Here is a 17,779-nt window from a genome sequence, read left to right as displayed (position 1 = left end):
GGGCGCAGTATTGGAAACAGAGTGAGCTCAGACTGTGCTGCTCTGGGGTCTTTCATGGCACCAGGGATTCCACGTCAGCATACGGCATGAAGTTCTGAGAGGCTCGTGCTTAGATTCGGAATCCGAGTATCCCTGGAGGAAGCCAGGCACCCTCAGAAATGAGCCTCTATTGCCCTTTTAAAAGAGAGAATTAAGTGGGTGCAGGGTGAGAATTTGTTAAATGCCAACACCTGATGACATTTCTAGTCTGCACTCTATTGCCAAGAGGCTTTTTTTTTTTTGAGTCTCGCTCTGTCGCCCAGGCTGGAGCATGGTGGCACGATCTTGGCTCACTGCAAGCTCCGTCTGCTGGGTTCAGGCCATTCTCCTGCCTCAGCCTCCTGAGTAGCTGGGACTACAGGCGCCCACCACCATGCCCGGCTGGGTTTTTTTTGTAATTTTTAGTAGAGACAGGGTTTCAACGCGTTAGCCAGGATGGTCTCGATCTTCTGACCTTGTGATCCGCCCGCCTTGGCCTCCCAAAGTGCTGGGATTACAGGCGTAAGCCACTGCACCCAGCCACCAAGAGGCCTTTTATACAGTGAGTTATGTCCCTGCATCCACCTCACTTTAATTTCCAAGCTCTCCACCAGTATTTCAGGATGAGCACCTTAGGCATTAGCTGTACAACAATCTCTAAAGTTTCCAATTAGAAAAGCTACAAATAAGGGAAACATTTATATTTAAAATGTGACAGGTTAAATGCATGAGACCTGTATGTATCACTGCTTGCAATAAAAAGGAATCCCCGCATATTCTAGACACTCCTTTATAGATTGTTAACTACGGGACCTGCTCACGGATAACCTGAAGGCGACAGCATTGGGAAACTCCCCAGTGGAGGAAGAAACCCCCAGCACACAGAGAAGGATAGCCAGGCTGGGGACTGAACCCACGTGCAATGTGGTGACAGCACAGAGGGTGGAGAAGATGCAGCGAGATGTCAGGAGGTGGAGAAAGGGGCAGATGGAGAGGTGTTCACAGAGCACACTTAGGAGCTGCAACTTGGTCCCCAAAGGAAAGGGAACCACTGGAAATAGAGGCAGAGGAGTGACGTGGTCACATGGTCACTTTTTACAGGCTCCTCTCTCACTACGTGTGAACGAAGAGAAGCCTGAAGGAAGGCAGGGAGGCCAATGCCAAGGCTCCTGTGGTCATCCAGGGAGGAGACCTGGGTCTGCAGCATGCCCAGGGCTGTGGGGCCACTGGGCGGGGAGCTGGCAGGAGCCAGGCCCAGGTGCGGTGTACATGTGTGGGGCGGGGGTGAAGGGAAAGGAAGGCATGAAGAATGCCCTCTACTTCCAGTTTTCATATCAGCTGACACTAAGACAGAGAAGGTGGTGAGTGGGTTTGGGGCATGCACAGGAAATTCTGAGTTAAATATGTTTAATCTGAGATGCCTTCACAGAGCTTTCTAGAAGTAATTTTCTTCAAGCTCCAGATAAAGATTTGAGAACCATAACTGTTATTAAAAATGTCACACTAGCTTGCCTGATAGCAGAACTTGTTGACCAAGGCCTTTTGAACCCCTTAATGTTATCTGATGTTGCTTCTTGTTTAATTTAAACATTAGGTACAGGGGGGAAGGGAGTGTTTCCTTACAGCAAAATGCCAGTTGGTAAACGTAGAAGCAGTGGTGCGGTCGAAAAATCACCGTTTTGTAACCATCATTGTAAAGATTGGTTTTGGCAAAATCATCAAAGAATGTTTGCTCTTGGGGGGAAATGAGTGCCCCCAACAGAGTGCTTATTAGTATAAAAAATGGAGACCCGATCTCCCTTCCACCCTCCTCCCTTCCATGTTTGACTCAGGACTCACGTAAAAAGGCCTGTATTGCCACTGGTCGGTAAATCTTTTACGTCTAATGTACAATTTCCCTGTTTTTCTCCCTGCAATTTGCTATGAGAAATCCAGAGAATTTGTCCTGTAGAGTTTCTGAGTCTGGATTTTGCTGATCACATGCCTGACATTTTCTGTATATTGGCAGTTAGAAATTCAGGTTCGTTTTTCTTTTTCCTTGATAAACCACAGGTGGTATATTGACATTTTGTTGGAAGGTACAAATTTTTGCTTGTCTCTACCTTGTGATGTTAGCAGCAGTGAATGATCCTAGATCCATTACTTAATTATGGTTTGAAAAGTGGAGATATTCTAATTCTATCATTCAATCTGTATTTGTTTGCTGGAATACTTCTGTGAAGAAAAGCTTTGCATTGGCAAGAAAATTACTAGGTTTTCTCTATTTGCCAATTTCAAAATAGTAAGTTGGTTCTTAGTACCTTCCAAAGGTGACTAGTGAGGTGTTTTTTTTTTAAAGACATTAGGAAGTAAAATGTTAAAACATATTTGACATGTTTCAATCTATTGTATTAACTTTGGCAAGGTGCAGTGGTTCACACCTGTAATCCCAGCACCTTGGGAGGCCGAGGCAGGTGGATCATCTGAGGTCAGGAGTTCAAGACCAGCCTGGCCAACATGGTGAAACTTCGTCTCTACAAACACATTTGCCAACTCCTTGACCTTGGACTTCCCAGCCTCCAGCACTGTGAGAAATAAGTTTTATCGTTTGTACATCACCAGCTTATAGTGTTTTGTTATAGTAGCCCAAACAGTCTACGATACTGCTATATATAAATATATTCTCTAAAATTTATGTGTTGGAAACTTAATATCCACTGCAACAGTGTTAGAAGGTGAGGCCTGCCTTCCTGAATGGATTAATGTCACTATAAAAAGGGCTTTTGGGAGTGGGGTCTCTCATGCTTTTCTGCTACATGGGGACACAGAGTCCATCACTTTTTGCCCTTCCACCGTCTGCCATATGAGGACACAGCAAGAAGATCCTCACCAGACACCAGCTGCCAGTACCTTGATTTTGGACTTCCCAGTCTCTGGAACTGTGAGAAATAAAATTCTGTTCTTTATAAATTACCCAGTCTGGGCATTCTGTTATAGCATCACAAATGGACCAATACAGATGCTGCTTTTATTGTTTTCTAAATTTTCATACGCAATTAAATCTATCTGAATATTCTATGCTGCTCTAATTATCTTTACTCATTTATTTTTTGTTTTTAGTAGTTTTTCCATTGATTGTTTTGTTTTTTTCCAGATACTTAGGAATTTCATTTACAAATAAAATATCTATTGTAAAATATTTTTATGCCTCTAATGGATTTGTCTTGTCTAATTGCATTGACTAACACCTCCAATACAATTTAGAAATTTTAAGAGATAGTAGGCATCCTTGTTTTATCTATTACCATAGAAGGAAAACTTTTAGTGTTTTCCTATGAATTATGATACTGGCTTTGAGGTGAGATATTAATTAGTATTTTATCATGTTAGGGACATATCATTGTAATTTCTATTTTATTGCTTGTTTTTTGGCATAAGTGGTTGTTGAATTGTGTCAAAATGTTTTCTGCCTCTATGGAACCAATTGTATAATTTTTTCCTCAGCCTATTATTGTGGTAAATTATATTAGTAGCTTTCCTCATATGGAATTACCCTTGCATCTATGGAATTTCCTTGGTTAAGATGATTTAAAGTGTGCTTCAGATTTTGTTTGATATTATTTTATGAATGTTTTTGCCTTTATATTGACATTCATAAGTGAGATTGATTTGTGCTTTTTTTACTTTTTTTGGTGAAGTATTTGTCATGTTTTGGGATCGATGTCTCCTATTTGCTTCATAAATTAGAAAATTTTCTTTCTCCCTGCACTGGAACAATTTAAGCAGGATTGGATTTTCTGATCATCAAATGTTTGGTATAATTTTCTTATGAAACTATAGATAACTGTCTGATAACTTGTCTGTTTGGACTTTCTCTTCAGAAGCCAATTTTGGTAACACAGTCCTTTTATGTTGTGTTTTTGATTGCAATTTAAAAAAAATTTAAATGAATTTTTAAAAGAACTTTCAGGTTCACAACAAAATTGAGAGAAAGGTACAGATATTTTCCATATACCCTCTGCATCCACACATGCACAACCTCCCCCATTATCAACATGCCCCTCCAGAGTGGTATGTTTGTTACAATCGATGAACCTACATCGACACGTCATAATTACCTAAAACCCATAGTTTACATTAGGGTTCACTCTTGGTGTCATATATTCTATGAGTTTGGACACATGTACAATAACAGGTATCCGTCACTGCATTATCATACAGCGTATTTTCATGGCCCTAAAAATCGTCTGTGCTCCAGCTCTTCCTTCCTCCCCCCCCCCCCCACCCACCTGTATCTTTTTACTGTCTCCATAGTAAACTTTGCCTTTTCCAGAATGCCATGGTGTTAGAATGATATAGTGTGTAGTCTTTTAGCATTGGCTCCTTTCAATTAATAACATGCAGTTAAGGTTCTTCCATGTTTTTTCATATTTGATAGCTCATTTCTTTTTAGCATTGAATGATATTCCACTGTCTGGGTGTACCATGGTTTATTTATCCATTTACCTACTGAATGACATCTTTTTTACTTCCAAGTTTAGGCAATTATGAATAAAGCCATAAACATCCATGTGCAGGTTTTCGTGTGGGCAAAAGTTTTCAACTCCAAGGAGCAAAATTGCTGGATAGTATGGTAATAGTATGTTTAGTTTTGTAAGCAACTACCATTCTGTCTTCCAAAGCAGCTGTATGATTTTGAATTCCCATCAGAAATGAATGAGTTCCTGTTACTCCACATCCTTGACAATATTTGGTGTTGTCAGTGTTCTGGATTTTGGCCATTATTGTTTTAATTTGCATTTCCCTCATGCATAAGATGTGGAGCATTTTTCATATGCTTATTTGCCACCTGTATATTTTCTTTGGTGAGGTGTCTGCTAAGGTCTTTGGCCTAATTTTTAAATTGGATTGTTTAGTTTCTTATTGTTGAGTTTTAAGAGTTCTTTATGTATTTTGGAAACAGTCTTTTATCAGACGTATCTTTTGTGAATATTTTCTCCCAGTCTATAGATGTCTCCTGACTCTCCAGACATTGTCTTTCACAGAGCAGAAGCTTTTAATTTTAATGAAGTTCAGCTTGTCAATAATTTCTTTCATAGATCATGCCATTGGCATTGTGTCTAAAAAGCTATTTCTTGCCAGCTCTGCTTGCTGATTTAAAAAAAAAGTCATTCCCATACTCATGGTCATCTAGGTGTTCTGTTATATTCTAGGAGTTTTATAGTTTTTATTTGCATTTTACATTTATGTCTATGATCCATTTTCCGTTAAATTTTGTGAAGGCTGTAAGGTCTGTGTCTGGATTCCTCTTCTTCCATGTGGATGTTCAGTTGTCCCAGCACCATTTGTTGAAAAGGCTGTCTTTGCTCTACTGTATTGCCTTTGTTGCTGTATCAAAGATCAGTTGATGATTTGCCTATTCTTTCATTAATAGCACACTGTGTTGATGATCATAGCTTTTTAATAAGTCTCAAAGTCCATGAGTTTCAGTCCTTCAACTTTGTTCCTTTCCTTCAATATTAAGTTAGCTATTCTGGGCCTTTTGCCTCTCCATATAAACATCAGAATGAGTTTGCTGATATAAACAAAACAACTTGCTGGGATTTTTATTGGGATTACATTGAATCTATAGATCAAATTGGAAAGAACTAACATTTTGACAATATTGTATCTTATCCATTAACATAAAATCTCTCTCCATTTATTTACATTTATCAGAGTTTTGTAGTTTTCTTTATACAGATCTTGCACATATTTTGTTCAATTTATACCTAAGTATTTCACTTTTTGGGTGCTAATATAATCGTTATCATGTTTTTAATTTCAATTGTCACTTGCTGGTGTATAGGAAAGTGATTGACTTTTGTAGATTAACTGTGCATCCTGCATCCTTGCTATAATTGTTTATTCCTTCCACATATCTTTTTATTGATTATTTGGTATTTTCTACATAGATGATCATGTCGTCTACCATCAAAGACAGCTTTATTTCCTCCTTCCTAATTAGCATATCTTTTATTTGCTTTTCTTGCCTTATTGCATTATCTAAAATTTTCAGTACAATGTTACAATGTTTAAAAGGAGTGGTGAGAGGAGTGGTGAGTGCCTTGTTCCTGATCTTAGTAAGAAAGCTTCAAGTTCTTCAGTATTAAGTGTGATGTTAGGTAGAGGTTATTTTTCAGATGTTCCTTTTTTTTTTTTTAAGACAGGGCCTCTCTCTGTCTTCCAGGTTGGAGTGCAGTGATGCAATCATAGCTCGCTGTAATCTCAAACTCCTGAGCTCAAGTGATCCTCCCATCTCCACTTCCCAAGTGGCAAACATGAGCCACCGCCCAGCTAATTTTAAAAATTCTTTTGTAAAGATGGGGTCTTGCTATGTTGCTCAAGCTGTTCTCAAACTCCTGGGCTCAAGTGAGCCTCCCTCTTCAGCCACCCAAAGTGTTCTGATTACAGGGCGAGCCACCATGCCCAGCCTGGAGATACTCTTTATCAAGTTGAGAAAGTTTTCCTCAACTTCTAGTTTCCTTTATTCTTGGTTTATTGGGATTTAAAAAATCATGAATGAATGTTGGATTTTGTTAAATGCTTTCTCTGCATCTACTGATATGATCATGTGATTTTTCTTTTTTTAGCCCATTGATGTGATTAATTACATTTATTGATTTTTGAATGATGAGCCAGCCTTGCATACCTGGAATAAATCCCACTTGGTCATGGCATATAATTCTTTTTATAGACTTTTAATCTAATTTGCTAGGTTTTGCTGTGGATTTTTGCATCTATGTTCATGAGAGATATTGGTTTACTGTTTTCTTGTAATGTCTTTGGTTTTGGTTATAAGGTAGTGCTGGCTTCACAGAATACATACAGGAGGTATTCCCACTGCTTCAGTCCTCTGAAAGCGATTGTAGAGAATAGGTAAAATTTCTTCCTTAAATGTTTAATAGAATTTGCCAGTGAACCCATCTGGGCCCAGTGTTCTGTTTTGGAAGTTTAATTATTGATTCAATTTCTTGAATAGATATGGGTCTATTCAGATTGCCTATTTCATTTTGTATGAATTTTGGCAGATTGTACCTTTGAAGAAATTGGCCCTTTTCGTTTAGGTTATCAAATTTGTGGGCATAAATTTGTTCATAGTATCCCTTTATTATCCTTTTAATATCCTGGGGATTGTAGTGATCTCCTTTTTTCATTTCTCGATGATCATAGCTTTTTAATATTAGTAATATTATTACTAATATAGTTATATTATAACATATATAGTTATTATAGTTATATTATTACATATATACTAGTAATATAAGTAATAATATTACTAATAATAGCAAAATATTAGTAATTTGCCTCCTTCTTCTTTTTTCTTAGTTAGCCTGGCTACAGGTTTATTGATTTTACTGATTTTTTTTTCCAAAGAATTATCTTTTAAAGAACCAAGTTTTATTGATTTTTCTCTGTTGAGTTCCTATTTTAAATTTCATTGATTTCTGCTGTAATTTTTATTATTTCTTTACTTCTAACTTTGGGTTTAATTTGTTTTTCCTTTTTTGAGTTTCTTTTTTTTTTTTTTTTTGAGATTGAGTCTTGCTCTGTTGCCCAGGCTGGAGTGCAGTGGCGCAATCTCGGCTCACTGCAAGCTCCGCCTCCTGGGTTCACGCCATTCTCCTGCCTCAGCCTCCCAAGCAGCTGGGACTACAGGCACCCACCACCACACCCATCTAATTTTTTGTATGTTTAGTGGAGACGGGCTTTCACCATGTTAGCCAGGATGGTCTCGATCTCCTGACCTCGTGATCCGCCCGCCTCGGCCTCACAAAGGGCTGGGATTACAGGCCTGAGCCACTGCACCTGGCTTCTTTTTTTGAGTTTCTTAAAGCAAAAACTTAGATTATTGATTTTAGATCTTTCTTCTTTTCTAATATATGCATTCAATGCTCTAAATTTCCCTCGAAGCACAGCTTTCACTGCATCCCACAAATTATGGTAAGTTGTGTTTCCATTTTCATTTAGTTCAGAATATTTTTAAATGTCTCTTGAAATTTCTTCTTTCACCCATGTGATTTTTTTTTTAATTTTTGAGACAGGGTCTCACTGTGTCACCCAGGCTGGAGTGCAGTGGCATGATCATAGCTGAAACTTCTCGGCTCACATGATCCTACTGCCTCAGCCTCCCTAATAGCTGGGACTACAGGCATGCACTACCATGACTGGTTAATTAAACTTTTTTTTTTTGTAGAGATGGTGTCTTGCTATGTTGCCCAGGCTGGTCTCAAGCTCCTGGGCTCAAGTGATCCTCCTGCCTTGGCCTCCCAAATTGTTGGGATTACAGGCATGAGCCACGGCACCCAGCCCCCATTGTTGTTGTTTAATATTCACATGTTTTGGGATCTTCCAGTTATCTTTGTTATTGACTTCTAGTTTAATTCCATTGTGGTCTAAGAGGAGATATTGTATTATTTCTAGTCTTCTAAATTTGCTAATATGTGTTTTATGGCCCAGAAGATGATCCATGATCTATCTTGGTGAATATTCCATGTGAGCTTGAGAAGAATGAGTATTATGCTGTTGCTGGATGAATTGGATGATAGATATCAATTGTATCTAGTTGATTGATGATGACGTTGAGTTCAACTATGTCCTTACTGATTTTCTGCTTGTTGGATCTGCACATTTCTGACAGGGGGTGTTGAAGTCTCCAATTGTGATAAGGGGATTCATCTATTTTTTCTTGTAGTATCTCAAGTAGTTTGATACTCTATTGTTATGTGCTTGCACATTAAGGATTATTATGCCTTTTTGGAGAATCGACCCCATTTTATCTTTCCCTTTAACTTTCCTTGTTTTGAAGTCTGCTCTGTCTAAAATTAATATAGTTACTCCAGCTTTCTTTTGACTTGTGTTGACATGCTATATTTTTTTCAACCATTTACTTTTAAGCTATATGTCTTTATACTTAAAGTGGTTTCTTGTGGACAACATATAGTTGGGCCTTTTTTTTTTATTTACTCTGACAAAGTGATTAATGTAGTTGGATAAATAGCTATCATATTTGTTACTATTTTCTGTTTGTTACTCTTGATATTTGTTCTTATTTTTGTCTTTTCTGCCTTTTGTGGTTTTAATTGAGCATTTTATATGGTTCCATTTTCTCTCCCTTCTTAGTTTATCAGTCATACTTCTTTCATTACATTTTTAATGGCTGCCCTAGGATTTGCAATACGTACTTACAAATAACTCAAGTTCACTTTCAAATAACACTATATTGCTTAACAGGTAGTGTGAGTACCGTACCTTATATTACAAAATAATCTGAATACCTCTCTCCTGTTCCTTATCATTGGTGTTCTTATGGGAATCTTGAGGGTGTTGCCTTTCTGGCTGGAAACCTCTGTGGCTGGTGGCACCTTTGCCGAATTTTGCTTGGGCCCACGGGGCCCACTTGGCCTAGCAGGCTGTGCTCAGCTCATGCTACTGGCCTGGATCCCATCCCTCCGAAGAGACTGGAGTGGAGTGGCGAGGGGTGTGTGAGTGAGTGAGTGTGGGGTCCAGTCACTGCACAGCCAGTCATGCCAGCTGCTGCAGTGAGATGGGCAGCTCCAGGTGCCAGCATGGGTGCTGGCTCACTGCGAGGCTGTGCCTGGACCAGGCGTACTGCAAGCAGCTTCCATAGTTGGCACTGGGGAATGCAGTGGTGCCCAGAAGCTTGGAGGTTCCAGGAACTGAAGGGCCCCAAAGTGGGAGTCACAGCCCTGGCTCAGGGAGCTCCCAGGTCTGGGCCCCCCAAGGGCCTCAGCTCTTTTCTCCTTCTCTCTTTTCTCCTCTTCACCCACAGCATGGTGAACAAGGGGCATGTTTCAGCCCTGTTTGTGTTGCAGTTCTTTTAGCCCCACCATTTGGTGGGTCCCAAGTTCTTGTCCTGCATCCAGGAAGAATGAGGTACGCAGACAAGTGGAGGGTGAGCAAGATGAAGAGGAGCTTTACTGAACAATAGAACAGCTCAGAGGAGACCCACAGTGGGCAGCTCCTCTCCATAGCCAGGGTGTCCTGACAAGTGTTCAGCTCTCAGTAGAGAGGGTAGCTCCTCCCTGAAGCTGGTTGTCCTGACGTCTCAGCTCTCAGCAGAGAGGAGATCTTGGGGTGTGCAGCTCCCCTCTGCAGCTGGTCATCCTGTCCTTTCTTCATCTCTCAGCAGAGCGGGTAGCTCCTCCCTGCAGCTGGTCAGCCCATCCTCTCCCCATCATATCTCCATCGTCTGCTAGGCTGTGGCTGAGTCCAGGGTTTTCATGGGCCTCAGTGTGGAGGAAGTGCATGCTGATTGGTCCATGGATGGCCATGGGCAGACCCAGGGAAACGTACCACAAGTTCCCTCTCTGGCTTGCAGGACTGGCAGCTGGACTCCCAGGCTTCAGGCCCTCCCCAGCTTGAAGGTGGGGCTTCACCAGGAACCTGACCCCTTCTGCCCAGGAGTCCGTCTGCCTCCTGTTGCTGTTCATGGCACCCAGGCTGTTCATGCCAAGAGGCACTGCAGGCCAGTGCTGTGCTGTCCTCTGCATCCCCCTCAGCCTCCCTCCTGCGCTTGTCAGTGCCCAAATCTGGAGAGGGCCGAGGTGGCAAGGGGCTGGCATGTCACTTCTGCCCTAAGTGTGGGCACACCCAGCCGGGCTGTGACAGTGCCTGGGCTTGGCCCCAAATTTTCTCCAAGATCGGAGCTGGTGCCAACAGCGGGGAGAAGCCAGGCAGTGGGAGCAGGCACTTCTGAGCCTGTGGGGAGACAGGGGGCCTTCCTGGGCTCCTGAGAGTGCAGAGCCACACACATGCCTGGGTCCACAGCCATGGCCGGGTGGCTGCAGCTGTACCCAGGGGGCACCTGACACGCCAACTCAGAAGGGGTGGGGCTCCTGCTCATTCCTGGCTCCCACAGGCTCCGTGGAGTGTGCAGCCCTGGCCACGCCTCCTCACAGCCGGGGTGGGGGTTCCAGGTCCTCACTGGGCCCCTCTCTGCCTGCTCCTGTGTGCCCAACTGCACTGCTCTCCCGTCAGCAGGTGGCTCGGCCTGGCTCCATTACAGTGGCTCTTAGGGTGACAGGTTCCAGGGGGCTCCCAGGGGTGGGCTCTGGGTACTGTTCACCTCTTTCCTGTGCCCTCCCTGAAGCAGCAGGAAAGAGTGGTGACACGGGGCCAGAGTCTACAGTGGTGGAGGCCCTGGACCCGGGAGCAGGTCCCACCTGGCCACACAAGGGTTGAGAGCGGTGACACGGGGCCAGAGTCTACAGTGGTGGAGGCCCTGGACCCGGGAGCAGGTCCCGCCTGGCCACACAAGGGTTGAGAGCGGTGACACGGGGCCAGAGTCTACAGTGGTGGAGGCCCTGGACCCGGGAGCAGGTCCCGCCTGGCCACACAAGGGTTGGGGGCGGTGACACGGGGCCAGAGTCTACAGTGGTGGAGGCCCTGGACCCGGGAGCAGGTCCCGCCTGGCCACACACGGGTTGGGAGCGGTGACACGGGGCCAGAGTCTACAGTGGTGGAGGCCCTGGACCCGGGAGCAGGTCCCGCCTGGCCACACAAGGGTTGGGGCAGCACAGTTGGCTGCCTTGGGGATGTGGGACACAGAGGTCCCACCGCTGTTACTGCCACTCCTGCAGCTGTTTCCACCACCACCAGTCACGCACCGCCCCCCACCCACTGCAACTGACATGATGGCACTGGCTGCTTATTCGTTTCACTTATATTAATATAAAAGCAGGTGTACGTGTATCACAGGTAGAGATATACACATAAGTATACACAGTCTAATACCATGCAGTTATTATGGTTTTGAACAAACTTTTATCTGTTAGATCAACTAAGAATAATAAAATAAGAGTTTTTATTTTACTGTTGCTTATTCCTGCTCTGATGGTTTCCTTTCTTTATGTGGATCTGTCACTGACCTACACCATTTTTGTTCTCTCTAAAGAATTTCTTCTGCTATTTCTTCCAAGGCAGGTCAACTGACAGATTTCCTCAATTTTTGTTTGTGAAAGTGTTTATTTCTTCTTCACTTCTGATGGATAATTTCTCAGGTACAGAATTCTAGGGTCTTGCTTCCCTTCGTCTGGACACTTCACGTGTCTCCCTCCACTTTTTCCTGGTTACCGGCTGGAGGAGGTGTGCGTGTCATTCTCATCTCCGTTTCTCTGTTGGAGTCTTGTTCCTCTGGCTTCTTTCAGGATGTTTTCTCTATCTCTGATTTTCTATAGTTTGAACACGATATGCCTAGGTGTAGTTTTCTGGGCATTTATCCTTTTTGGCATTCTCTGAACCTCTTGGATCTGTGGCGTGGTGTCTGACATTAATGTGGTGGAAATTCTCATTCATTATTGCTTCAAATATTTCTTCTGTTCATTTCTCCCTTTCTTCTCCTGGTATTCTCATTACAAGTAAGTTACACCTTTGTTATTGTCCCACAGTCCTTGGATAGTCTTTTCTGCTTTTATTCAGACTTCATTCTCTTTGCTTTTTAATTTGTTCCTTGTTTGGCTGTTTGGCTGGTTTTTCTGAGACAGGGTCTCATTTTGTTGCCCAGACTGGAATGCAGTGGAGTGATCGTGGCTCCCTGCAGCCTCAAACTCCTGGGCTCAAGTGATCCTCCTGTCTCAGCCTCCCAAGTAGCTGGGACTACGTGTATATACCACCATGCCCAGCTAACTTTTAAATTTTATTGTAGAGACAAGGTGTCTCGCTATGTTGTCAGGGCTAGTCTCAAACTCCTGGGCTCAAGCAATCCTCCTGCCTTGGCCTCCCAAAGTGCTGGGATTACAGGCGTGAGCCACTGTGTCCAGCATGCTTTTCAGTTTTGAAGGTTACTATGCCTGGAATGTTTGTGTCCCTCCATTGTTTGTGTGGAAACTTAATCCCCACTGTGGTAATAAGAGGTGGGGCCTTTAGGGAAGTGACTAAGTCATGAGGGCTCTGCTCTTGTGAATAGGACTAATGCCCTCATATTAATAAAAGAGGCTTTAGAGAGCTGCCTGGGCCTTCCATCTCTTATGCCATGTGAAGACACAGCCGTTCATCCCTTTTGCCCCTTTCACCACATGAGGATGCAGCAACAAGGTGCAATCTTGGAAGCAGAGAGTGACCTCATCAGACACCAAATCTGCTGGTGCCTTAACCTTGGATTTCCCAGCCTGTTGAACTGTGAGAAGTGAATTCTGTTGTTTATAAATGACAATCTTTGGCCGGGCGTGGTGGCTCACACCTGTAATCCTAGCACTTTGGGAGGTCGAGGCAGGCTAATCACCTGAGGTCAGAAGTTCGAGACCAGCCTGGCCAACATGGTGAAACCCTATCTCCACTAAAAATACAAAAAATTAGCCAGGCATGGTGGCGTGCGCCTGTAATCACAGCTACTTGGGAGGCTGAGGCAGGAGAATCGCTGGAACCCGGGAGGCAGAGGTTGCAGTGAGCCAAGATCACACCACTGCATTCCAGCCTGGGTGACAGAGCGAGACTGTCTCAAAATAAATAAATAAATAATGACAATCTGTGATATCTTGTTATAGTGGCAGAAATGGACTGAGACAGAGGTTTTAATTGATACATCCTAAAGCTCAGGGATTCTCTCCTCAGGAGTGCCAGTCTACTAACAAGCCCATCCAAGAGAAGTCCAGGTGGCACAGGGAAGGGGAAAAAGGAGTTTCTGGAGATGGCAGTGTCTGGAGGTGGCAGTGAGTGCAAGGCCAGAGGGGCATTGTAGGGAAAAGAAAGAGATCAGACTGTTACTGTGTCTATGTAGAAAGGGAAGACATAAGAGACTCCATTTTGAAAAAGACCTGTACTTTGAATAATTGCTTTGCTGAGATGTTGTTAATTTGTAGCTTTGCCCCAGCCACTTTGACCTAACCACTTTGATCCAATCTGGAGCTCACAAAAACATGTGTTGTATGAAATCAAGGTTTAAGGTATCTAGGGCTGTGCAGGACGTGCCTTGTTAATAAAATGTTTACAAGCAGTATACTTGGTAAAAGTCATCGCCATCCTCTAGTCTCAATAAACCAGGGGCACAATGCACTGTGGAAAGCCGCAGGGACCTCTGCCCTTGAAAGCGGGGTATTGTCCAAGGTTTCTCCCCATGTGATAGTCTGAAATATGGCCTCGTGGGATGAGAAAGACCTGACCATCCCCCAGCCCGACACCCGTAAAGGATCTGTGCTGAAGTGGATTAGTAAAAGAGGAAAGCCTCTTGCAGTTGAGATAGAGGAAGGCCACTGTCTCCTGCCTGCCCCTGGGAACTGAATGTCTTGGTTAAAACCTGATTGTACATTTGTTCAATTCTGAGATAGGAGAAAAACCGCCCTGTGGTGGGAGGCGAGACATGTTTGCAGCAATGCTGCCTTGTTATTCTTTACTCCACGGAGATGTTTGGGTGGAGAGAAACATAAATCTGGCCTACGTGCACATCCAGGCATAGTACCTTCCCTTGAATTTAATTATGACATAGATTCTTTTGCTCACATGTTTTTTGCTGACCTTCTCCTTATTATCACCCTGCTCTTCTACTACATTCCTTTTTGCTGAAATAATGAAAATAATAATCAATAAAAACTGAGGGAACTCAGAGATCGGTGCCGGTGCAGGTCCTTGGTATGCTGAGCGCCGGTCCCCTGGGCCCACTGTTGTTTCTCTATAGTTTGTCTCTGTGTCTTATTTATTTTCTCAGTCTCTCGTCCCACCCAACTAGAAATACCCACAGGTGTGGAGGGGCAGGCCACCCCATCAGGCATGGCCAGCCTGGCTGTGGGGTCAGGTGCGTTGGGGAGCTCTGGGGGCAGGGGCCACTCAGGCTCTCAGGGGGAAGGCTGGGCTGAGGATGAGGCTCCTATTCTAGGAGGGCAGTCATCAGGGGATGGGAGTGCACTGTTCTCCCACAGGTCTTTTTTCCCCTTTTATTTTATCTCCTCTTATTCTACCAAGGTCCTTTATAGTTTCAGAGATTCTCAGCCAAGCAATAAAAAACTAAGTTACTCAAAGAGCTGATTCTCTCCACTCTTAATTTGGGAGAAGCATTGTTTTCATCCAAGTTTTAGTGCCAGTTGGAGAACTGTGGAGTGTTAGAGGGGTCCTGCTCATGTAGCTGCTTCCAGCCCCTGCAGCTCCTCACCCTTCTGCTGTAGCTTGCCCTTCTTCTCATTCAGTGGGGCCTGTAGCATCAGGGCCCATCTTGCTCTTCCCCCATTTCTTTGCCCTAAATGAGCCCTACCCCTGTGGGACAGCTCTGCCAGCTGCCTTACCCCCCTTTCCCAGGTCTCACGTCCTACCCTCACGCCCCTCAGCATACCCCTGCCAGGACACCCAGGCATCATCACCACCTGTGTCTGCCCCTGCTGGGAAGCTGTGCTTTCAGTTGCCCTGTTCTTCACCACGACTTCCTTCTTTTCATCATTTGGTCAGCTGTGCCCAACACCAGTTCCTTGACCATATGTGACTTCCAGTTTCTCTCTTTCTGGACTGGTTCTCTGTCTTCACTTCATCCCCTCCAGGTCAGACACCCAGTCCCTTTCTTCAACATTTTTGTGCCAGAATCATGGGTTCCCGGCCCATGCCCCTTGCTGCTACTCAGGGGCCACACTGGGGTGTTCCAATGACTCCATCCTTGGACCCAGTACCTGTAGGTTTCCGATGTCACAGAGCTGCTAAGCTAGCTTATGCCCCCTGGGGCCTCATGGCTCCAGTCAACCTACCAAACTTCACTATTCAATCATCTCTGCACCTCCTACGATGACAATTTCAACCTTCTTTACCTTACAGTTTCTCAGGTACAGAGCCTGGTTACTCACTTAGGCTGCAGGATTACTGACCAGCTACCTCATGCAGGAGGTATATTCTAGTCCCCGGGATACAAAAGCGAACAAGAAAACACCCATGGGGTTTCTATCCTGTAGTATTACTGTAATGCTAACTGATTCATATGTGCTATTGCCTTACCCACTCCTTTCCATCTTTCCCTACTGACAACGGTTGGCCAAGTGCTCACTCCACACTCTACGTGCAGAGAACATCATGGCGGGCAGGGCGTGATCAACACCCTCACTGAGTGGAGAAAACAACACAAATAATGAACATGCCCATCAATCACGTGGCGACAAGAGGTAGCAGGCCCAGGAGCCAGAGAGTGCAAGAGGGGACAGAGAAGACTCCAGGGAGGTGATATTGGAACCGGAGTGCCAGGAAGTGAGGTTGAGCCGGGAAGAGTTCCCAGTGGGGACCTCAAAGGAGACAGCAGGTGCAGAGGCCTGACGTGGGGTGGGGGCTGGGTGCTATGGCGCCTTGCAATGAGTGCGACCTGCAGCCCAGGCCACACAATGTCACTTGCAACCCCAGGAGGAAGAGAAATGCTTGACCTGCAGTTCACTCCTTGGGGTAGTCACTTAAGATCGTTACAGGGCAGTGTCTCCATTCCCAGAAACAGAAACCCAAACTTCTCCTTCTTAAGAGTATTTCCAGCCTGATCAACACACACATGGAGACATGATACGTGGAACATCATTCTCTGACACCTCCACTGAGGTGTGGGCAGAAGACTGTGGGAGGTCACCTCGGATCTGCATGGCGATGCCCTCAAATAATTGTCCACATTTGCATCCGATAAATGGAAATAATAACATATCTTCTAATGGGGACAAGGGTTGGCTTTTAGTCCCCCTTGGAGTCCACTGTTTTGATAGAGAAAAGGATGCTGGGCTGGGCACAGTGGCTCATGCCTGTAATCCCAGCACTTTGGGAGGCTGAGGCGGGTGGATCACCTGAAATCAGGAGTTCAAGACTAGCCTGGCCAACATGGCAACACCCCTATGGCAACATCCCTCTCAAAAACAAACAAAAACAAAAACAAAAAGAAAGAAAGAAAAAGAAAAGGATGCCTCTGGTGTTTTTGTCTTAAGATGCTTTCAAGTCACTTAGGAAAAATTAAGTACTTCTTAAATATATGCTGTGATTAGAAATAGGATGGCCCTAAAACATGGCACATGAAAGTTGTCCTCTTAAAAAAAAAAAAAAAAGAAAGCCATCAACTATTTAATGAGATTTTTATTGGATGGCAACATAGATGATGAATCTTGTTAGGAAAAGTCATTTCAACCATGCTGTCTCCAAAAAGAAAATCACCTCCAGGACTCCAGGGAAAGCACAGGCATTTCGTGGGCACTGCTTGGTGCCCGCCTGCTGAGCTGTTAGGGCTGGATTGGGGACTTGCCTACCTTTCTCCTGTGATCCTGATAGGCTTTCTCCCTTACATGCCACAGGTACTCACTGGCACAGGGAAAGGTCAGTCGGGGAGCTCCGTGCATCTCAGCAACAAAATCGTCTTGCTCCTTCCAGACAGAGGAGCAGCTGGGGCCTGGTGCAGCCCTGGAGACACTGTGTTTGCAGGGTCATGTGACAGTTGTCATGGCGTCCAAGGAGGTGGAAGAACGGGAGCCAGAAGACAGTCTGGGATTCTCAAACAACACGCGAAGAATAATGGTGAAGAGTGGGATCTTCTGCTCCACTGGGGTGTTTTTTTTTTTCAGGAGATCTTGGATAGTTTAGTGTTGCCATTTTGATGCCACTCCTCAGCTACAGAGGAAGGAGATAATCACACATAAGATCCGAGAAATTCTCCAACTAACCTTCCTTCTGCCCACCCTTCCTTTGCTCCTTGCTGTCTTCCTCTCCCCTACCTCTTTCTTCTCCTCCCCTTCCTCCCAACCTCTCCCGCTCTCCAGTTCTTTCCTTTCTTAATTACTACCTTTCTTTCTGCTTT

At 44.3% G+C, this 17,779-nt stretch overlaps 1 protein-coding gene across 2 annotated transcripts in view; it reads right to left on the bottom strand.

Moving 5' to 3' along the window:
* The window catches only part of CFAP97D2 (CFAP97 domain containing 2), a 43,047-nt gene extending 25,649 nt beyond the window's left edge, over nt 1-17,398 (bottom strand). For both annotated transcript variants that reach the window (XM_054447119.1, XM_054447120.1), the window contains exon 1: nt 17,235-17,398. In XM_054447119.1, coding sequence (XP_054303094.1) covers nt 17,235-17,324 — 90 coding nt within the window. In that variant the 5' untranslated portion in view covers nt 17,325-17,398. The remainder of the gene's footprint in view (nt 1-17,234) is intronic.
* Between the last annotated feature and the right edge of the window lie 381 nt (nt 17,399-17,779).

This window comes from Pongo pygmaeus, chromosome 14 (genome assembly GCF_028885625.2).
Source record: "Pongo pygmaeus isolate AG05252 chromosome 14, NHGRI_mPonPyg2-v2.0_pri, whole genome shotgun sequence".
Lineage (NCBI taxonomy): Eukaryota > Metazoa > Chordata > Mammalia > Primates > Hominidae > Pongo > Pongo pygmaeus.
This window is presented reverse-complemented; position numbering and strand designations above follow the sequence as displayed.